This window comes from Miscanthus floridulus, chromosome 4, assembly GCF_019320115.1.
Source record: "Miscanthus floridulus cultivar M001 chromosome 4, ASM1932011v1, whole genome shotgun sequence".
Taxonomy (NCBI): Eukaryota; Viridiplantae; Streptophyta; class Magnoliopsida; order Poales; family Poaceae; genus Miscanthus; species Miscanthus floridulus.
Window position 1 is genome coordinate 117,876,110 of NC_089583.1, and position 23,552 is coordinate 117,899,661.

At 47.1% G+C, this 23,552-nt stretch overlaps 3 protein-coding genes and 2 pseudogenes across 3 annotated transcripts; 1 reads left to right on the forward strand and 4 right to left on the reverse strand.

Annotated features, from left to right (window-relative positions):
• Positions 1–597: 597 nt before the first annotated feature.
• Positions 598–2,017, reverse strand: LOC136552831 (probable carboxylesterase 18). The gene has a single exon (XM_066544408.1). It carries the CDS (start codon positions 1,949–1,951, stop codon positions 911–913), a length of 1,041 nt encoding a protein of 346 aa, XP_066400505.1. The 5' UTR covers positions 1,952–2,017; the 3' UTR covers positions 598–910.
• Positions 2,018–7,963: 5,946 nt separating this feature from the next.
• Positions 7,964–10,027, reverse strand: LOC136552832 (probable carboxylesterase 18; annotated as a pseudogene).
• Positions 10,028–13,189: 3,162 nt separating this feature from the next.
• Positions 13,190–14,423, reverse strand: LOC136552833 (probable carboxylesterase 18; annotated as a pseudogene).
• A 2,996-nt stretch (positions 14,424–17,419) lies between these two features.
• Positions 17,420–20,194, reverse strand: LOC136550489 (uncharacterized). The gene is made up of 4 exons (XM_066542072.1): positions 19,762–20,194; positions 18,304–18,478; positions 17,888–18,165; positions 17,420–17,802 (listed from the first exon to the last, which is right to left on the reverse strand). Exons 1-4 carry the CDS (start codon positions 20,152–20,154, stop codon positions 17,695–17,697), a joined length of 954 nt encoding a protein of 317 aa, XP_066398169.1. The 5' UTR covers positions 20,155–20,194; the 3' UTR covers positions 17,420–17,694.
• A 143-nt stretch (positions 20,195–20,337) lies between these two features.
• Positions 20,338–23,502, forward strand: LOC136550486 (bZIP transcription factor 60-like). Its single transcript, XM_066542068.1, has 2 exons — positions 20,338–21,824; positions 22,791–23,502. The coding sequence occupies exons 1-2, from the start codon at positions 20,558–20,560 to the stop codon at positions 23,243–23,245; spliced, it is 1,722 nt and encodes a 573-aa protein (XP_066398165.1). The 5' UTR covers positions 20,338–20,557; the 3' UTR covers positions 23,246–23,502.
• The last annotated feature ends 50 nt before the right edge of the window (positions 23,503–23,552 follow it).

Below are 23,552 nucleotides of genomic sequence, written 5' to 3' on the forward strand. Positions count from 1 at the left end.
CCACGGGGGAGACTTTCTCCCCATCCCCATCCCCGCGGGGAATTAGTCCCCGTGGGGATCCCCATGGGCCGCAGATATTTCATCGTCATCTACAAAGTTTGCACTTCAAACTTTATTTAAGTAGCACATATATGTTCTATAGCATTTTCGCTTAATAAAAATTGGTTTAAAACCCTAAGTGATATAATGGGACTATGAAATGTAACTTTCGTTTCGCGTTTTCGTTGATCGTTTCGACACGAGCTAGGGTTGCAACATTGCTTATATATCACAGGTATTGGGCATTGCCAGTATATGGGCCTTTGGAATCGGGTCCCTGCGAGGACGGGGGCCTGCATACCATCCCCGTCCCCGTGATCTCCGACGGGGATAACTTCAGCCCTGTTTAATCCCCCGTGGGGGTAGAATTCATACAATCCCCGTCCCCTAATGGATGAATTCCCCGCGGGGATTCGGGGAACGGGACCCGTTGACATCTATAGGTAGATGGTGTCGGCTTACCTCGCAGTAGAGCGGTGGCATGATAGTTGAGCGAGAGAATACTTTCAATTCCTAAGTATAGTACAGTTTTTCTGTGTCTGCTGTTGCACAGGCACAGCACAACACATTCACACCCTGTTCGTTTGATCGTATCAACCATATTTATCAGCCAAGATATAATGTTTCTCTCACACAACGAAACAGCATCAATCGGCTTATAAGCCATGTAAACAATCAAGCCAACATGATGTCAATTCTTAGAATATTCTCTCTTTCGCTAGGCACGAATCTTATGATTCACGGCAGCATGGTATGTACCTCATGGGCAAATTTTACTTTCTCATAGTCACAGCAAGTACCGGGACTTTTCACGTACGACGTGGTCAACACTCAACAGTCACACACGATTGTATTCCAGTTCCAGCTGCGATCAAGCACTCGACTCCATGAACGCCTTCATCTTCGCCGTGAGCTTGCCGGTCTCGGGGAGCTCGGGGAACCAGAAGAAGCCGTGAATCGCCTCATCGAACTCCTCCAGCTGCACCACCTTCCCCTTCTTATCCAGCACGCCGGCGTACTGCCGCTGCCAGTCCTGCAGCGGGTCGAGCCCGCCGACCACCACCATCGCCGGCGGGAATCCGTCCGCCAGGTCCGCGCTCTCGTCGGTCACGTGCGCGGCCGGGTGGTTCCGGTCGGCGCCCTCAGGCAGGAACGCCCGCCACGCCCAGTCCGAGTCCCGCACGGTCACCACCCACGCCTTCCCGTCCAGCCTCTCCTCCGAGCCCGTGCGCGCCTCTCCGCCGAAGAACGGCTGTATCAGGATGGCGCCGGCGAGGCGGAGGATGGTGGGGCTAGAGGGCGCCATGCCGCCCGTCCAGCGCTGGGCCACGTGGTGGACGATGTTGCCGCCGGCGCTGTCCCCGGCGAGGAAGCACCGCGAGAGGTCCACGGGGACGGCGACGTCGTCGGGGAGGCCGGCGGAGGCGAGGTGCCGCAGCACGTCCACGCCGTCGTCGTACGCGGCGGGGCACCGGTGCTCGGGGGCCAGACGGTAGTTGACGGACACCACGACGGCGCCGAGGCCGTGGCAGAACCGGCGGCACATGTCGTCGTACGGGATGGACGAGGCGGACAGCAGCGTGAAGGCGCCGCCGTGGAAGTAGACCAGCACGGGGAGCGGCGCCGAGGCCTGTGACGGCGAGAACACGCGAGCCCAGAGCCCGCGCGACGCGTCGACGGTGACGTCGGCGGACCGGACACCGTTCTTGTCCTGGCGGGCGCTGGTGCGGGCCGGGCGGTCGACGGCGGAGAAGAAGCGGCGGTGGACCGTGCCGCTGCGGCTCATCGCGATCCTGCCGACGGCGACGATGATGTAGAGCTGGAGCTGCACCATCCATGGCAGCGCTGGCGGCGGTGGAGCGCGTGCCTCCGTTTCTTGCCCGTTGCTGCCACCTTCCAGCTCCATTTCCATCTCGCTCGCTCTTAGTCTTAAGCTCTTCTTAGCTGACGCGTTGGAGATGGTGGACTGATTACTTAATTAGTAGTAAGCCACAGCCACGATTGCTGCATCTTATCCTGCTACATACTCGTACTGGGCTAGGGCCCATGCTGCCATGCATCCAACCTGAGCCAACCACACCTCATCCAGTAGTCAACCTGTCACCATCGCCGACATCTAACGATTTTTTTTTTGGGGAAACAACCGACATCTAAAAATTTGGATTAAACCAAAGAATTCATGTCTAAAACGATATATATTAAGAACAAAATAGCAATTTCATTCCCATACGAGTTTGAAATAAACATCTAAATAGATAGTCCTGTAAAAACACAGTTCGTAAAGGCAAATTTGAATAAACTAAAAATATAATATATAGTTTGATGTCAAAGTGAATCGTAAAGAAAGAATATCTACATAAGTTACTCATATGAATTATAATAAGTAAATATCAAAATCCAAAGTTAAAACTTTCAGAAAAAATAGTAATTTGATTTGTATACGTCGGAAAAAGCACCTAAATAAAAGGTTAGTGTATTGCTAAGTAAATGCAAAAAGTTAATGTCTTTCACGCTAGAGGCTAAAACCTACCACGTTAATCTTATTCTTATAGTTTTAGATTGTAATGGTCTAGATCGATCAAAATATACGAGGAATTTCCTTTCATATAATACAAGTTCGGCAGAGTTGCTGACCGTTTTAAAAAAAAAGATACAAGGGAAAAATAAACACTCCAATACATATACTACCGATAGGGAGGAAGGTAGTATTGTAGGATTTAATGGATGTTACAACTAAATTTTTCATGGTAATTAAAAAATAAGGAATGTGAAAAGAATTACACATGCACAAGAGGTATCCAAGCGAGACACCAATGATAATACGTCATTGGTCTTAGCACTCAAATGAAAAATAATCAAAATCCTTTTTTCATGTCGTACTTTAAGGCCCCGTTCGCGTGCCCTTAAACCTGGCTTGATCCGCTTATTTTTTCATCCAGAACAGTGTTTTTCTCTCACAAATTCATCCAGCATTCCTCCAAACCATTCAGATTCCTCCAAACCTCCAATTTCTATATGTTCCCTTGCTATAGCTCTAAGCTCGTTGGAGTTGCCCTTTCCCTTCATGACCGAAAAAATCTGCATCATCATTGACGTCAGCAAAGAGAAAACGACAGAGTGTCGATTCCAATGATCATGATAAAAATTTGACAGATTTCAAGGCGGTGACCTAGAGAAAGAACAAGTTTTGGCATCATGATTCTCATATTATGACCAAATCAAAAAACATATTGTCTTTTGACACTTTAAGTGCAATTTACAATTTGTCAATCTATTCCACGATGCACATGCGTAAGAAGCTTGCAAACAGCCTAATAGATATCATTAGATTTTCTTTCTCCATAATGTTTCAAAGCAAAAGGAAGTGAACCTAGCTCAACTGGTTGGGTGAGAGGTGTGGCTATGCACCCAACCACCCAAGTTCAAGTCCTGTCTTGGACTGAATTTAGGTGTCTATTTCTCTTCTTAATGAAAAATCACCTAGTTCCTCGTAGGTCACAGATAGCGAGCCTGAGATGAGTAGATGACTGGTGATGGTTCTACTGTTTGTTTTTGGGAATGCTTGAGGTGATGGATATTAGCACAACAGCAGGGTTGTCCGCCGGGTATTTGGGACATTAGTAGTTCTAGAAGATATGAGCAATTGTGGGGGTTGTAACCCCAGGTACCCACGGTAAGGGACATGGGCCGCACAGTCAAGGACGGTCCAGCCCACAAGATTTAAGACTTGCGGCGCACGACACTGCTCGGCGTACATTGTAAGACATCTAGAAGATTTGATCGGATACTTCAGATATTGTAATCTAATACTTGCCATGTAATCGACTAGGATACTTTCCTTGTAACACTACCCCTTCAGAGTATATAAGGAGGGACAGGGGGCCCCTAGTCTGCATGCCCCATCCCACATCCAATCACACGCGCAATATCATATGATAGCCAATACAAACCAACAGATCACAAGAGTAAGGTATTACGTCGTGGAGACGGCCCAAACCTGTCTAACTCTTGTGTCTCTATTGCCTTCTTGTTCTTGATTACGCACACCTCTGTCGATTAATCTACCTTCGTGGGATACCCCACAGAGGACTGCTGATGATATTCTATCGACAGTTGGCGCGCCAGGTAGGGATGTGCGCGTTGTTTACAAGATGGTACACTTTTCAAGCTCTTCGTCCTCTCTAGAGCCCGACCAGATCTTTATGGTCGGATCGATCTCTTGGGTCATCAATGCTGACGGAGACGGAGAGATCTTTAAGCCGGTGCAGATCGATTCTGCGCTGACCACACCAATGCTTGCGACAGCAGATTCGATCTCGGAACCGCCTCCGAGATCGTCTTCACCAACAACTCGCCACCTGCTGCCCCGCTACTAGAGGAAGCAGGTCGACAACGATGATCTGATCGCATCCATCGACCAGGTCGGCCAGAAGCACGCCAACTGTGTTTCCCTCATGGAATCAGCTCTGACCACTCTGGTTCGGCGCCGACCACCTTCCAGTTCTGATCTATCGAAAGCCGATCGAGAAACTCTAGGGGATACGGCCACCATCCATCGGGATGCCCTAAGGGACAAATTCGTCAACCAAATTGGAGACATCTATCCTCTCGCCGACCCGATCACTGACCAGCCCTCGCCAACTGTCAATATGCTGCAAATCGGCCAACGTCCCGAAGAATCCCTCCACACCATCCTGGAGGAAAATCCATACTCTGAGTCCTAGGGTTCTACGAAGATTGTCGCTGAAACTGTTGTCGTCCAACCTCCTTTTCCACCCTTCCGAGGAGGCGGGATTTTTAATGTCAACATCGACAGCCCTCCACGGGATGGAGAAACCGATGAGGACCGCATAGCTCGCATCAACAGAAACGCCAACCGTGTGCAGCGCCGAGCGAATGAGGCCGCCATTGTGTTAGCCGAGGCTATTCGCAACAGAGAACAACTCGACTCACAAGGGAGGCCACGCCCACTCCACCGCAACCTCAATAATGAATTCATCCGTGTTGATGGCCATGATGTCTATAAGACCCCAAGCGCCAACTTGGCCATGGCCGCTAACGAGCTCGCTCGGCTCAACAAATGCCAGAGGTCGCCAAGGTCGCCGCAATGCTTAAAGCTACGCACTGCCAGGTCAATGAGATCCGCCAGGATCAGGGACCTTCCTGCTGCTCCTACACCATCGCTGATTGCGAGCTGCTAAGCGAATCTCCTAAGCCATCAAGCTAGCCGCTAAGCAAGCCGCTCGAGCCATCAATCAAGCCATCCACACAACATTCACCTACTCAGACATCATTACACGCTGACTGCTCCGCTCGACCGTCTATCAAAGCGCCATGCAGTATCGCTTCTCCGACCAGATCGAATACGGTTACATCAACAATCTCCCCGAAACTGATCTGCCTAAGGCTGACCAGCACCATAAGGACGACGTCGCCTGGACTACTCGTTCCACGCCAACTGCATCGCAACGATGATCGCTGCGTAGAACTATGCTATGATGACCACGACCGCTGCCATAACGACAGGCCAAAGAGCTGCAAACCCGACCAGATAACATCATACGTCGCCGATCAGACGTTCTCACTAAAGATAAGTACCCTTCCTATATCTAAATTTGATATAATTTTCTTCAAGTTTCGCCATGTTTTCTCATATTGTTATTTCTCCAATGTCTCCATGATTAATGTCTCCAATAATCTCCATTTGTTCTGTATGCGAATTATATTTAAGATATTCCCCAGTCGACTCGCCGACCAGCCATGTTCTTACTCGCGGCACCTAGAAACAGCCCTTACCTCGACTTCGCTCCTACACGTGCATAAGCCACGCTCTACGTTATGGACAGTCAGCAGGGGCTCCTTGGCGACGCTCTCTCTCTTACGTGTACACGGGTGCCGACCACTCTGCGCTATAGAGCTTGGGCTAGTTAGGGCTGGTGACACGATATAGAACCAACTGGAAGGAAGTTACTTATATTTAAAATATGATCACTTCAAACAAACATAATGGTTATCTACCCCGCTCTGTTTTCTTCATCGTCGAGTTCATATATTTTATTTTTATATCATGTACTACCTGTTCTACATATTTGTATTACAGGATCATTGTCCAGGTGGTTGGACCACCTGGTACTTGGACTTCTCCACCGATTAACTGGTCGGACCGCTAGGTTTATGGACTTCATCAATGACCAGTTGATTAGACTGTTCGCCGGTCACTTCTATTCAATGCTTACTTCGTCGCCGACCAGTTGGCCGGACTGTCCGTCGCTCATGTTTCATCATCAGCTACGCTGTGGGCTTACCAGCTAAGCTGGAGACTCATCGGCATTCGGATTCTTCGTGCAAGAGTTGCCAGCTAAGGCTAGGGACTCCCTTGGTGGCCGGGTCTTGCTACATCTCATCGATGTGCTATTAAGTTGCTCCATGCTATTCGGATCAGAGTGCGAATCTTGGGCAGCACGTCTGGGGTCTTGATACGCGCATGTCAGATGACGTCGGCAAGCTTTCAGACTTCTTTTCTTTGACCCTACTTCAAGATTCATTCTTCATCTTCCAGCATGCTCGAGGACTAAGTGGCTACACTTCACCTGGCGGTGAATGTAGTGCTTATTTCTTGATTTACCCTCCTTATTAAAGGGTCTAAGTGGCTACACTTCTCCTAAGGGGAAGAATTTTCAAATTTTATCTTGAGCCCCTTACATCCTGCTGGCAAGCCTTACTTGGCTAAGTCCGAGGTCTCCTAACCAGTAAAACTGGTCGGCATTGACTTTCACCGTCCAGGTCACCGGTTAAACTGGTCGGCTTTAATTTTTACCGCCCAGGTCACCAGTTAAACCGGTCGACTTTGACTTCCACTGCTCGGATCACCAGTTAAACTGGTCGGCTTCACGTCAAACTGGTCAGACTTGTTCAAGACGGCACTGCTCAAAGGATACAAAGCGCTCGGAAACTAGCTGTAGGGGGTGTAACCCCAGGTACCCACGGCAAGGGACATGGGCCGCACGGTCAAGGATGGTCCAACCCATAAGATTCAAGACTTGCGGCGCACGGCATTGCTCGACGTACACTGTAAGGCATCTAGAAGATTTGATCGGATACTACAGATATTGTAATCTAATATTTCCCATGTAACCAACTAGGATACTTTCCTTATAACCCTACCCCTCCAGAGTATATAAAGAGGGGCAGGGGTCCCCTAATCGACATGCCCCATCCCACATCCAATCACACGCGCAATATCATACGATAGTCAATACAAACCAACAGACCACAGGAGTAGGGTATTACGTCGTGCAGACGGCCCGAACCTATCTAACTCTTATGTCTCTGTTGCCTTCTTATTCTTGATTACGCGCCCCTCTGTCGATCAATCTACCTTCGTGGGATACCTCTCGGAGGACTATCGACGATATTCTGTCGCAGCAACGATGTGATAAATTTCGATAGTGTTTTAGGAAAAAAAACTATAAATCCCCAAAATAATGTGCAAGATGATCTAAAATTTAATATAGAATAGGAGCTTAGGTTCAGTTCAGCAAAGCTCCGCTCCGAGCTTCTTGGGAGCGGATTCTGTGGAACCCTACAAAACACTTAAAATGCAACTAAATTTTGGTGAAGACCTGATGAGGATCACTTCTCCATTTACATTACGAGCTGTGAGCTAAAAAGAACCCCGCTCTCCACCGTACTCCATGTTCAACCGCCACTCGAATCACTTCAGAATTGATTCTCACCTGCTCCCCACCCTACTCCTCCGCTAAAACCACTCCATTTGAGAAATTAAGAAGTGAAACTCAAGAATCATGAATGGGGGCTCTAGCAAACTGATACTTAATGAACCGAACAATTTGTGAGAGACTTGATAGTGGTTTATAAATGAATGGAGTGACTATAAAAGGAAACATCGTCCAAAAAAAGACTATAAAAGGAAACATAAGTCTAACTTAATTTGACATCAGTATAAATTATACAGCTGATAATAATTTTAAGGCAAGAATGATGATAGTTGTACACAGTTTGTGCACATGGATAAAGCACGCGGAGAGAGGACCAATAGGGCCAAGTAGGTCCACGTTGCTTCCGCCGGGACCTCTTAGGGTTGATGATCAGTCAGGCAGCCGAGTCAGAGGATGCGTTGCTGTCATCTATGAACGTCTTCATCGCCTCCACGAGCCTAGCGCAGTCGGGGAGCTCCGGGAAGAAGAACGTGTGAATGGCCTCCGGAACTCATACCAAACCCGCACCGCCTTCCCCTTCCGCCGCAAGCACGGTCGGCGTACCCATGGGCGGATCCAGAACGGGGCTACACCCGAGCTTGAGCTGCTGATTCACGTTCAAAACAGGCTGATCTTGCCTTTCTAGGCCTCCGTTTGTCTAAATTAAGATAATAAATTTTAGGCTAAACACCACATATGTTACAGGGGCTACATGGGACTCGCCCCGGCTGCAGCCCGGGCAGCCCGGCACCTGGACCGCCCCTGGGCGTACCGCCTCTGCCAAGCCTGCAACGGGTCGAGGCCTCCGATCACCACCATCGCCGGCGTAAGCCGTTCCGCCAGGTCGTGTGCTCTCGTCGTCCAACGTGTGCGGCGGGGGTGGTTTCCGGTCGGGCGCCTTCCGGCAGGAAAGCCCGCCCACATCCAGTCCGAGCCCCGCACGGTCACCACCTGCACCTTCCCGTCCACCTGGACCTCCGCGTCCCGTCCGCTCCTCGCCGCCCAAGTACGGCTGCACCAGGACGACGCCCGCGAGGCGGAATGCGCTGGAACGCGGCACGGACGAGGAGGACGCGACGCAGGCCGTCGTCCAGCGCCGCGCCACGTGGTGGGCGATGTTGGCGCCGGCGCTGTCCCCAGCGAGGAAGCAGCGGGAGAGGTCGACCGGGACGGCGACGCCGTCGGGGAGCCCCGCGTTCGCGAGGTGCCGGAGCACGTCGACGCCGTCTTCGTACGCGGCGGGGGCAGCGGTGCTCCGGGGCGAGGCGGTAGTCGACGGACACGACGACGGCGCCCAGCTCTTGGCAGAACCGGCGGCACATGGCGTCGTAGGGGACCGAGGCCGCGGAGAGCAGCGCGAATGCGCCGCCGTGGAAGTAGATCACGACGGGGAGCGGGGACGCGGACGCGGCCGCCTCCGACGGCGAGAACACGCGCGCCCAGTGACGGACCTAGGTTTTTACCTCTGGGTATGCGCAGCAAAAAAAATTCTTATGCAATTCGGTAAACCAAAAAAAATTCTTATACAATTTTTTTTATATTGAAAATTTCTACCTATCTCTATGACTGGCAAACCCCAGGGTATGCGGTGGCCCACCCTGCATACCCTGTAGGTCCGTCGCTGCGCGCGCCCACAGGCCGCTCGATGCGTCCACTTCCACGTCGGCGGACCGGACGCCGTGCACGTCCGGGCGCGCGCTGGCGCGGGCACGGCGGTCGAAGAGGCTGAAGACAGAGCGGTTGATGGTGCCGTCGCGACGCATCAAGAGGCCGCCGGCGAAGTTGAGGGCGAAGAGCATGAGCCGCACCTTCCACGGCAGGGCCGGCCTGCGCGGCGCGCTCGGCGCTCCTTCCCCGGTGCCGGGCGCCTGGTTCCATCTCGCTACTAGCTCTCGCTCCTGGGATGGTAGTACGTCATTATTGGCAGGAGACCAGGAGTAGTGACTAGTGAGTACTGAGCCACACGTATTGTCTACAGTACGGATTAGGAAGTTTCGACACAATATCACGCTCACGGCAACAATGAATGGTCACATGGAATCGATCTTATCCTGCTGGTCGTCGTCAACCGCAAATCCAACCAAAACTACTCACTCACCTAGCCGAATTCAATGAGGTGTTGCTGTCGGCGGATCACGTCGCTGCCGGTGCAATCCTCTCTCCAGATAACACTCATCCATCTATACTGATCGAGCCTGCACTGGCAAGCACGGTCACCACGTCCACGTACTATACGTACGTCGCTGACCTTGCGCAGTCGGGCCACGAGGCTGGCGGCCTTAGGCCTTAGCGGAAATGGCAAACAGGACGACGCCATGTGATATTTGTTCTTGCCACCTCGATCATCTCTAACTGTATGTCAAAGTCGATCTCAATCACGATTGCGCTGGCAGAGGTTAGTGGCAGCACGTGAATGAACGATCTCCATTCCCTTTAGAGGTAAGGTAGGTAATAAAGCGCTTTGGTTGGAGTTTTGACGCTACATCATCGATCAGAATATACTACTATAAATAATACAGAAAAGCTAAAGCTTGCGTGTGTGATTTGTTTTGCCTCGTCACACGAATTTGTGTACGTTGGATTTGCCCACCGACTTCATCCGTGCCATTCATATCACGCCACGCGTCAGTCTCTGATCTTCTCGTCTTCTGCCATAGTGCCATTATTTTACCTTTAACTGTTCGAACGGCAGTGTCACCTTGAAGTACGCTCTGACATACAAATTTACGGAGTACACGCCATCTCAATGACATTTCATTCCATTTTGTAGTTTGTATACCTGATGCCGTATGCTTCTAGCCTACACGTACACCAACACAAAAACAGTTTTGCTTTGTCAGGGGACAGTAATTATTATTTCTAGTTCACTCATTGTTACTGTAGACTTTGCCTTTTGCTTTTTAGTTCAGCGTTGAGTTTTTAATTATGTTTTTTTTTTATTTTTTCTGTTTGTTAATGTTGTTTATTTTGGCAATAACTCTTGTTTTTTACCTAGATGGCTAATTTTGTTTCATTTTTAATACAAGGCCCTCTAACATTGTTAATTTGCATTCATCAAATACTATCATTTGATGTTATTTCTCACCCTTTTCCTTTGTAACATGAGATTTCCCTATGTTTTTTATATGTTTGAAATTGAAGGCTCAAATATTTTTTACAATTTTTTAAACTTCGATTATTTGTTGATCTCGATATGCATTGTTCCAATTCTTAAAATTTATTTAGTTTCACTACATATATCATGCTCGGTTGTAAATCTTCTTTTTCTTACCTAGTTTTTTTTATTTCATCACCTTACAATTTCTTTTTCCTAATTAGCATTCATGAAAGGAACTAAGATTTGAGTCCTCTCTCCTAGAATATGATTTTAGTTACTATGAATTTATACTAGATTTACACTTTACTCGGGTTTATGTTATGGTGATTATTTTGGTATAATTTCTAGGTAGTATTAGTGTAACTTAATATTAATGTGAAGATTTGTGTTTTTCTCAATTGTATTTATTATTTGAAATTTTCCAATTTTGATATGTTTGGTTAATTGAAGGCTCAAATATTTTGTTATTTTGCAATCCCTAATAAACTTTTGTATTTTGTAACTTTGATATAATACTTAAAATTGAAGGCCCTCTATCTTTGTTAATCTGCAATTCATAGAATAATATGTGTTTCTTTGTTTTTTCTAAATTTTTTGTCATTTGAATTTTTCTATTTTGATATGTTTGATTAATTGAAGGCTCAAATATTTTGTAATTTTGCAATTCCTAATAAAATTTTGGATTTTGTAACTTTGATTATTTGTTCATCTACCTATGCAAGTTCCAAAACTTGAAAATTATTTAGTCTTACTATATTGCTCGGATGCAAATGTTCTTTCTATTACCGAATTTTTGCTTTTATCTCCTTTTCCATTTATTTTTCCTAATTAGCATTCATGAAAGGAACTAAAATTTGGGTCAAATTCTTCTCTCCTGGAATCTGATTTCAGTTACTAATTCAGAAAAGCTATCCTTTACCTGAGTAATTTGTTTGCGTTCATCACACAAATTCTGGTTCATCCGATTTGATTGCCCCCCCCCCCCCCCCCCCCCCCCCCCCTCGTGATGAAATTTTGCTCAATGAGAACACATGCGCTGGGTACGTGGTGTTTGGTAGGTAGACCCTTTGGTCATTGGGATGGTCGCTGCTTTCGTGAACTGACTATCAACTACCTACCTAGTACTAGCACTATGTATTATTATATGGACTATAAATTAATAATTTTTCCATTTATACTAGATTTCATCTATACTTACAGTCCTTATCAGGTGTAATTGATAAATATTATGAATGTATGTAATACTAATTATAAAAGTTTATTAGGCACATGTGTGTCTCATAGTTTTATTGCATTGTACTGTGCTTACTTTGATTTGTTTGTTTGATCCAATGCCGTCAAAATCATTTTGTTTTTTGCATTTCATAGAAAATTTTTGCTTTTTGTACTTTGTATATTTTTTGTTTTGTTTGTTTCATGCAATGCTTTCATATTGTTTTTGGTATTTGCAATCCATAGAAAATTTTTGTTTTTTTGTATTTGCTTATTTTATTTGATATGTTTGGTATATCCAATGGCCTCGAAATGTTTTTGGTTTTTGCATTCCATAGAAAATTTTTGTTTTCCGTAGATTGTTAATTTTCTTTGATTTTCTTGGTTCTTGCAATGGCCTGAGAATTTTGTTTTTATAGTTTTTTTTGTTTGTTTTATGTCCGACTACTTGGATCTCACTAATTGGCAAGGTGTAATGGTTGTTTGAAGGTTATTTTTCCTATATTAATTCATGTTTTGTTCTATTTTTTGAAATGTCATTCAAGTTTTTTCATTTGCAGTTTTGATTTTTTGATTATGTGTTTGTTCCTTATCATCTTGCTTTCTTCTTGGCAAATTTACCTTTTTTATGGAGTATGAATTAATTTTTTTATTTACACTAGAATTGAACTATACTTACAGTGCTTAATCAGGTGTAATCGCTATGTATTATTGATGTAGGTAATACTAAGTGAAAAAATTTGGTAGTTGATTTGTTTGATTCATCCATAGAACAATTTTTTTTGGTTCTTAGTTTTTTCTATCATTTGTTCTTGTTATTTTGAATATTTAATTTACAAGGTTTATTGTATTCATAATTTAGCAAATTCTTGTTGTTTTTTATCGTGCATGAAGGTGTTTCGAGGGAATGCAAAATTCGTGTGATTTCAACTCATGTTTCACTCAGATTCCAGTTCTAGTTAGTTTTGAGTGATTTGACCTCTAGAATTACTCGTGTGATCATAGGGCCTCAATCACTCAGATTTTGTTTTTGGTTTCATTTGTGTGATTTGTTCCCTCAAATTGCTTGAGTGATGAGAGGGGTGAAATCACTCCAGTTCCAAATAGACAGATCCAAATAATATAGTCATACACGCGAGAAACATGAGCACTTTCATAATTGGGTTGGCAGCAGATATATCAAGTGATGAACCAACCAACACAACACTAGAATGGAATGGAGTTCGTCTGTTCGTTCATCACGCGTCGGCGAGCTTGGGCGTGGCCCTGTGGCTGTCGACGAAGGCCTTCATGTCCTGCAACACCTTGGTGGCCTCAGGGAGCTCCGGGAAGCCGTAGAAGCCGTGGAACATGGCGGGGTACTCCGCCACCAGCACCTCCTTCCCCTTCCGGCGCAGCACGTCGGCGTACCGCCTCTGCCAGTCCATGAGCGGGTCGAAGCCGCCGATGATGACCATGGCGGGCGGGAACTGCTCGGCGAGGTCGGCGTTGTCGTCGGTGACGTGCGCGGCGGGGTGGTCGCGGGTGGCGCCGACGGGGAGGAACGCGGTCCACGAGAAGTCGGAGCGCCGGAGGTTCACCACGGGCGCCACGCCCTCCAGCGCCAGCTCCGACGGCGTGCGCTCCACGCCGCCGAAGTAGGGCTGCACGGGGAAGACGCCCGCGACGCGGAGCGTCCGTGCGGACGCCTGCCACGCGGCGGCCCAGCGGTTGGCGACGTGGTACACGATGTTGCCGCCCGCGCTCTCCCCGGCCAGGAAGCAGCTGCCGAGGTCGACGGGCACGTCGTCGTCCAGGCCTGGGACGCCGCCGCGGGCGTCGAGGAACCGCAGCGCGTCGACGCCATCGTCGTAGGCGGCGGGCCACCGGTACTCGGGGGCCAGGCGGTAGTTGACGGACACCACGACGGCGCCGAGCGCGGCGCACAGGCGGCGGCACACGCCGTTGAAGGGCCCGATTGCCGGGGAGAAAAGCGCGAAGCCGCCGCCGTGGTAGTACACGACGACGGGCAGCGGGCGGTCCGCCGTGGCCGGGGCGAAGACGCGCGCCCAGATGCCGCGGGACGCGTCCATGGTGAAGTCGAAGGAGCGCACGCCGGACGCGTCCGGTCGTGGGTTGGCGCGCGCGCTCAGGAGCCGGTCGATCACGCCGTACAGGCAGCGGTTCACCGTCCCGTCGCGCCGCTCCACGGCGTCGCCGTCAGCCCGGCCAACTGGAGCCGCACCGATAGAGGCGTCGGTGGCGGCTTCGGCTTCGGCTTGGCTTCTGCTGCTCCTGCTTGGTTGCTGCTGTCGCTGGCCATGGCCTCCGGTTCTTGGCTCTGGCCTGCTCGGTATCTTTGCTGGATCGGTGTCGCCCTGGAGTTGGACGCGCGATATATCAGCATGTTGCTGGTTCGTATCGTCGCTGGTTCGTGAAAAAGTATTGTTGATTGATTTGTGTGAGAGAAAAATACTGTTCCGATTAAAAATTTACGATCGTTTACGACAAGCCAACGCGTGCTCTGTGTTTCTCAAGACGGGTGTGGCGAGCGACGTGGCCACGCGGGGGGCCAACCCTTTCGAAATTACGGCAACGGAGGGAATGCCCCATCCCATGTAATCGGCCGGCGCGGCAAATTGAAGTCGTCAACAGAGGCAATGGCGCGCGCGTCGCGGTCGCGTGCACGGCCGCCGCGAAGCTACTGGGGGCTGGTGCGTCCACGCTGGCGTGGGCAACCACATGACGCCCGCTGCTGCCAGTGCCAGGCCACACCGCTTTTGCGTGCGGATCTCGGCGGAGGAGCCACGATACGGCAAAAAAAAAAAAAAAAATCAAAGCATACAGTATCCACTCAGCTTACACGCTCCTATCGACTGCCACGAGTCCACCTAAGGGGAATCGACGTCAGTTATCCGCTCACCTGTAGTTCGGCCCACTCGGCTTCCACGCGCTCACACGCTGAAAACACCTGCCGTCGAATACGGACAGTGCCCATGCAGCAGTCATCCGGTGTACGGTACCTAGCCTGATCGGCTGGGAGCGGCTGGCTGGGCTGGCTGATCCGTCCTCTCACATAAACACTGTTCACACGAACCAGTCAGCAATACTTCTCTCTCACGTAAACGAACCAGTAACAATATGAACCAGCCAACCGAACAGGATGGAGCATACTGTATGTATGGGGGTCGGTGTAGCTGGTCAACGATCTCTGCAGCAACATGGGGCTTGGGGCAGTTTTCTCTATTAAAAAAAAGCTACTCCCTCCGTCTAAAAAATAGAGTCGTTATATGAATCGTGCTGGTGAAACTTTCTTAACTTTAATTAGGTTTGTAGAAAATACGTGCAACATTTATATCTTCAAATAGGTTTATTATGAAAGTATATTCAACGATCTACCTAATGATACTAATTATGTATCATAAATATTAATATTTTGTTAAATATATTTGATCAAAGTTAAAAGTTGCTGATTTTTTGAGAAGCGAGAATGACTTTTTTTTTGGACAGAGAGAGTAGGTAGATAAGGGCAGTCCCAATGCTAGAAACTATATACCTATTAATTTTCATAGAGACTACATATATAAACCATGGTTCCAATGTGATAGTTTCTATATAACAATTTTTTATCCAATTACATACATTTTCTCTCTATTCTCTACCAATCATATTCCTTTATGTCTTGGTTCTTGTGTAGACATGGTTTCTAATTTAGATCCGGTTTCTATGATTTTTTTCTCTCTCTTCAATAACTACCTTACCACATCATCCAAACGTTTAAGTGGCAGTACAATTAATGTTCATAGAAACTATGATGATTTCTGTATTGGGAGTGCCCTAAAATCATGCACAACACGAGGACGTGGAAGGGGCTTGGGGGGGGGGGGGGGGGCAGTTTTCTCAATTTCTTTACCACGGTGTGGAACTCGTTGCATACTTGCATGGCTTTAGACATCGCGGTTACTGTTACCTCAATCAATTGACAAACCGCAACCACCAGACACAACGATCTTAGCAAAAGAAGGGCTCGGCACATGCTTTCAAATGACAAAAGATGATAGAGAGAGTTGTAGGAGGAATTTTTTTTTGAATGCCTCGATACTTCGAGTAGAAGTTGTAATATTTGAACTTACGTATGGAGAAAAATTGAAAAGCACAGCCTGCCATGAGTGAATAAAGAGAGTTGTAGTCTCTTGGTCACTTTCTCAGTCTCTTAACTATTTACGAGAGATTACTAATATTTATAGTATGTTTTTTGTGTGATCGAGAAAAAAATATTTATAGTATGTAAAAAAAATCATTGGATTAATTAATCATTGAATATATTTTGTATTAGATTTATTTAAAGATATAAATATTACTAGTACTTTTCTATAAATTGTGGGTAGAACCATAAGACGGAAATCTGGCGGATATAACCTGCGATGGGGCGCACTTGTGTCCTGAGGCTTGAGGTTACCAAACAGGACGCTACCAAGCCACCTGTCGAGTTCATCAATGCCTAGGGATACTATATAGCACCGGTAGTCTATTCCCTCCGTATCAAAATAGATATGCATCTTGCATTTTGAGAAGTTAAAACAATCTAAAGGTCCTGTTCGTTTGTTTTATAATCTGTATTTTTCAGCTTGTTTTTTCAGCAGAAACAGTGTTTTTCTCTCACAACAAATCAGCCGGAACAGTGTTTCGTCTTGTTTTTCAGCGAAGCGAAACGGGACCAAAATTTAATCAAATACATATAAGTACCCATATTCATAATATCAATAAGTATCTTTAGATTAATCACGTCCTATATTTTTATGCTGAATCTATTTAAGTGTAAAAATATTAATACTATTTTGTAGAAATCTAGTCAGATTTAAAATTAGGTGACTACTCAAAGTATTTTAGGACGGATTAGGCAGCGCTGAACGGTGAACGCACGGATGGAGCCGTGTGAGGCACTCGTACCTCTCTCTCAATTTGCTCCACGAACGTCGGAGGAACTATCATTCTGTCCCTTCACTAAGTCCACGTATATCTGCCTGTTCGTTTGGCTAAAGTCAATGGTCGAAACTCGCCTAAAGTCATGGCGTAGCTCCTGTAGCTCCCTGACTCACTCATGTCTACAAAAGAATACAACTAGAAGATTTACGCCAATTAAACAAGTCAGTTTTATAATAAATAGTATTAACATTTATCTCTAAAGAATTATTATAAAAATATGATTAATCTAACAATCCTTATTTTGTATATGTTAGTATTTTTATATAACTTTAGATAAAAATTAATTTGATTGACTCTATAAAAGCAAAAAATACAATTTTTTTATGGACAGAGAGAGTAGGGATTTATGAATGAGTTCTACTCCATCAAAAAGAATGTTACTCATGACTGCCACTGCAAAACTAGTTCGCAGATTATATTCTTATTCTCACAGCATTACCAATACAAAGCCAAAGGAATGTTGGGCTCCCTAGTTCATACCTTAACAGCATTTTCTCAACTCAATCCAAAATCTAACAACAGAACTGCTGATTGCTGAATACATATACTTTGTTTGCTATCCAGCTCCTGCAGCAATTATTTTCTACAACTCTTGGTATTAGATTAATACAAGCCTGGAAATAAACAACAACTAACCAACATATAGATTAGAAACAGGAACGTTCACAGTCCCCGTGTAAGCTCAAGAAATACAACAGCCGAGGACATCTGCACTTTAAGATCGGCAATATCAACGTCATGACCTCCTTCCACCAAGCCCCATCGGTCAACCTGAGTACATTCAAAAACCTTAAGACGAAATAAAGGACAAATGATTCTAAACATCGGAGGAACATGATGGTTGCGGGATAAACACCTGGTGGTCTTCTTCTAGCCTGATCAACTCAATGGCCTCTTCAATACCCAACCTTTCTCTAAATATTGCAAGAGGGATCACCAGGGAATGGGCTGCTGCAGCCATAGCATCAATAGATGCCAACTCACAGTCAGTTGCTTTCTTAAGAACAGTTTCTACAGCCTTAGCAAGGCCCTCATCTTGCTTTCCCCCAAAGAAGGTCGTGTAGACAACGGGCTTGAACCCAAATTCAGTATCTACCCACTCCAGAATTGGATCAATTTTCTCCTTCTGCTTTTCTACAGACAGAAATTCACGAAGCATAAGAAATTAAGAATTGAACCAAACACTGGTATAGATCTACTAGGGGGATTAAAACAGTTTTTAAACATATGAACCTCGTTTATACCAAACAAAGTCATGAGAACACAACTTACCATGAACTCCAATGGTCAGTTCACTATCAGCAGGTGAACGACAGAATACCAAATCTTGATGAAATTTCTTCATCAAATTATCAATTACTTTTCTACGTGTCAAAGGAACTCTCTCCAATGCAGTGCAAGCAAGCTTCATGAGAGGCATTGTGAAAGGTCGAATTCCATCTGATTCCTATCATAACAAGATAATCAGGATCAGTATCTATTCCATGGAAATTAAGAAAATAAATGAAATATAACATCCGCAAATAAGATAACTGAGATATAGATGCAAGGTGGTAGACCAGAAAAGAAAGCAACGTGCTGCAACTTCTCTGGTTGATTATTAATGGGCACATGTCACAGGCTCATGACATGAACTCAAACATACACAAATGTCATAGCTGCAGGGGGACCAAGCAGTGGGATGACAAAATCATGGTGTTAACAGAGAAAAAAAAAGATGAAATCAATTTCTTATCAGGTGAAAACTTCATATAAAAATAAGGAATACAATGTTTTGTTATGTTCACCCATTGCGGTAAGCAAGAAAGACATTTTGTGGTGATGCTCAATCAGTAGTATTTGTTTTGTATCAATGCCTAGGTTTAAAACAGAATACAATTTATTTGCCTGTTGGAGGAGTTGAAATTGACAATTTATAATATTAATCAACTTCTGTTGTAGATGTAAGAAACAAACAAATAAAACCAAAACGTTATATTATCTACACAGGTGAGGTCCATGAACTACATATCCTGACATGATGGAACAACCTCCAGTATCAGACTTCAAATTACTTGGTTTATTTTCTTCAAATTTTTTATCAATCTTTTTAGTTAATCTACAGCCCTCTAGCCTCACCCAGAAGAAACAAAAGGAACAGATAGCAGTGTCTACCCAGCCAAACTTGTGTAATTTGAGTGTACACATTTCAAACCCACCAGATAGAGTGATATCAACCCAGATTACACATGAGACGAGGAATACTAAGTGAGCACTATCGAGCTCGCACTTCACTACTGGCCTGGATGAACTAAACCTTGAGATCAGATCACGGTCTAGTAAGGCGCTAACTAGAATGTCTCCATCAAAATCATTTGAAGTTCATGCAAATATGCATAGGCCACTCCAGGATTCGAGACCTGGAGAAATCATCAAAATAGGTCATTCTTTAACCCCTATGGATATACTTAAGATAAAAAAGGCTGAACTCAATTCATCTCAAATGATGAACTAATGGTCGCAAAACTCTCATAATTCACTACTAACTACTAAGCTAGAGGATAAATCAGGCGCTAATCAGATACTTTTTCCATCCAAACCATTTGAAATTACTTGCAAATATGCATGAATAAGTCATTAAGTCAACACGAAATTTGCGGCCTGTAGAGATTTCCATTGCACTAAAGTAACTTGATGTTGTCGGACCATTTCAAGAATACAGCAGGAGAAAGGGATGGATGGGATGAGGACCTGGTACTCCCACTCAGCGGCGATGGCCATTGCGAGAGAGCGCGAGGGCAGCTTGACGGGCCGCTTGGCCGGCGACTTGAGCGTGCGGTAGTCCAACATCACGGTCCACCCGTTGCCGTCGTCGGAGCGCCGGACGGTGGCGTCGCGGTAGAAGCGCTTCCCGACAACCGACCCCGTCATGAACGACGTCGGCATCGCCACCGACGTCTCGTCCCGCGTCGTCACGGCCGTGGCCGCCGACGGCTTCTTCACGTAGATCGCGTCGTCGGATCCTCCCCCTCCTCGCTCGCTGTCCCCGCCGGGAGAAGCCTCCGCCGCCGTGCCCAGCAGCCGGCACCGCCCGCCGGCCACCCATCGCGGCTGGAGGAGGCGGCGGGCTGCGACCGTCGCCATGCCGGTTTCACCTGGGCCTTCCTCCTCAATCTGTCTCTTACTAGTACCCTACGCCCAGCAGTTTCAGCCCATTTAAAAATGCGGCCCAAGTTCTAGCCTGTATGCATTGAGGCCCATTCCAGCGGCCCATCGAAGGTTCCAGAGGCGTCCAGCTCCATGCTTTGACCACACCGCCACGCACGGCGGCTTCGTCTCCAACACGGCGACCAATTACCCCACCGATTCCGACGACCGTCCCCTCCCGGTCCCCCACACTTTTTTGTGGCAAACCCTGCACGCCTCCGCAACCGCGTCGTCGGCGAGCGCGATCCGGAGAGACTCAACCATCAGCCTCCTCCGCGGGGTGCCGGGGTGTGTGTATGCGCATACGCCGGCCGTGACCAGATCAGGCTAAGGCAAGGCCATGGCGGAGCCGGCCCTCCTCGCGCCGGACCCCTTCGCGGACCTCCCCTTCCCCGAATTTCAGGCGCCCGTCGACGGCGAAAGCTTCGCGTTCGAGGACTTCGATCTGGAGGATCTGGACCTGGACGTCGACTTCGACCTCGACCTCGACCTCTTCGCGTCGGACGGGCAACTCTCGCAGCCGCCGCCGCTCGCGACCTCGTCCTCCTCGGCTGGGTCTCCGGAGCGGGGGTCGTCCTCTTCCGGCGCCGGCAGGGACGGCGGCGGGCTGAGGAACGAGGAGTCCTCGGAGTCGTCTTCTAGGAGCGCGAGCGGCACTGATGGCAGCGGCAAGGGGAAGGGGGAGGAGGACGAAGCGAAGCGCCGCGAGCGGCTGGTACGCAACCGCGAGAGCGCGCACCTGTCGCGGCAGAGGAAGAAGCAGTACGTGGAGGAGCTGGAGGGTAAGGTGAAGGCCATGCAGGCCACCATCGCTGACCTCTCCGCCAGGATCTCCTGCGTCACCGCCGAGAACGCCGCTCTCAAGCAGCAGCTGGGTGGCGCTGCTGGAGCCGCGCCCCCGCTGCCGATGCCGATGTACCCCGCGATGTATCCTTTGCCGATGCCGTGGATGCACCCGGCGTATCCCATGCGTGGATCACAGGTACCGCTGGTGCCAATTCCTCGTCTGAAACCCCAACAGCCTGCACCTGCTGCAGCAGAGCCACCGGCCAAGAAGGCTAGGAAGACCAAGAAGGTTGCAAGTATTAGCTTCCTGGGGTTGCTTTGCCTTGTGATGCTTTGTGGGTGTTTGATTCCTGCAGTAAATCGGATGTATGACCCTGTTGATGCTGGAGAAGGTGCTTCATTCCGTCCACCTCGTCATGGGAGGGTGCTGGCTGTTGAGGGGCCTCGTGATAATGTCTCGGATGGTATCGATCCAAAGCCGCCACAGAGTGCCAGTGAGACGCTTCCAGCGCTGTTGTATCTACCGAAGAATGGGAAACATGTCAAGATTAATGGGAATCTTGTTATTAAGTCAATTGTTGCTAGTGAGAAAGCTTCATTGCGGTTGTCTGGCTATGATGGGAAGAGTCCTCAAAACCAAAAGAAGGAAGAGACTAGCTTGGCAATTCCTGGTTATGTGACTCCATTGGAAGCAGGAGAGGTTATGGAATCAACCAAAGGAATGATGAAACATGAACTGATGGCTTTGGCTCCTGCAGATGGAAGCGTGTATAGGGAGGAGGATGGATTGCTGCCACAGTGGTTTAGTGAAGCAATGTCTGGTAAGATGCTATGAATTTTACATACTTTGTTCAGTTTAATATTTTGTTGTGTTTGGAATGACCTACATAACATATTGCTATGATGCTTTCTGTAGTAATTTATACTAGTAGTGATATAAATGAGATCTGAAGATCAGTCACTACTTGAAGCTTACTTTCAATATTAGCAAGTAGGCTAACTTACACAAAGTAATGAAGCCTCAAAGATCATGCAGTCACTTTTAAGTGCTAAGCAATTGAAATTTGAGGTTGATATGACTGGACAACATATTTGCACATATATGCTTGTATATCTTCCCTGCAATACTAGAGCAATAAATCCTTGTTTGGGTTTGTAGGCCACTTAGAAAGTAGCTACCATCATACCATGTGGAGTGTTAGTAGGTCAGGCCAATAGTTGTCACTATTGAAGTTAATGCGGACGAGCTCTAGCTCAGTTGGTAGTGCTGGCAGTGGCCACGCTGCCCACCCACTTGTTCGAATCCCAGTCTGGGCGACCGTGGGTGCTGCACCGGGGATTTTCCCCAGAGGGGACTGTAGGCATGGTGTGTGTATAGGGTGTGTGTGCCTCAGTAGACGCGTTCTGAGATCTCTTAGACAGTCTCAATTGCGCTTGAGCACGAGGTCAAGTGTAGTTGCCCATTTACGAGTCTTACATGATGCGCCAGTGCTCCTGGCAAGTTTCAAAAAAAAAAAAAAACTATTGAAGTTAATTGCATTGGTGTGTTAACATGCATGAATAATGTGGATATGTGATGTAGCTACGCTCATAGTGAGGATAAAGGTGTTTCTGGATAATTCAGTTGTAGCTTCATCATACATGCTTTGTTTCTATATGTAAAAAGGGTTTTATGCTTAGTGTTTTCTTAGTATACTTTTATTCATTTGTACCTGTTAAGTTACTGTTCTAACTGTGGATGTTATTCCTTTGTTTACTGATGGCATTGCTCCTGCACTCGTTTTCAGGCCCCTTGCTGAGCTCAGGAATGTGCACTGAAGTTTTCCAGTTTGATGCATCTCCATCATCTGCTCATTCAAATGGCATCATTCCTGTCTACTCCAATGCCATGTCAAACTCGTCACAGAATTTTACTCAAAATCTTCCCTCTGCTCATCCTCACACGGTGAAGAACAGAAGGATTTCATACTCTGAGGCCATTCCTTTAAGAGGTTCAACATCCAACGACACCGAGCACCTCGAAACACCACCGAAGAATGAGAGCTTTGGCAGTACGAAGCCTGTTTCATCGGTGGTCGTCTCAGTGCTGGCTGATCCCAGAGAGGCTGGCGACGGGGATGGTGAGGGGAGGATCTCTTCAAAATTGTTGTCCCGGATCTTCGTTGTCGTTCTTATAGATAGTGTTAAGTATGTTACTTACTCTTGTGCCCTGCCGTCCAAAAGCCATAGCCCTCACCTTTAGGTCTGGGTTTTGGAAGCGAGTATATGCGTTCAGTTTTATATACATTAACTTCATAGCATAGTAATTCTCTCTGAAGGAACTAATCTACTCTTCTAAGTATGTAGATAGAGCTGGACTTGTACATTCTACAGCGCAAGAGGTGTAAGACAGCTGCATTTCTTCATTTATTCAAGTTTTCTGTGCTCCATGGTGTGTTTTTGCCTTGTGGGCTTGGATGATGCCGCAGTGCTTTTGATATGTCATCAGTTCATGCTGTCCTGTGTGGCTGTGCCAGGAATCTAACAAACACAAACCTATATAAACGCAC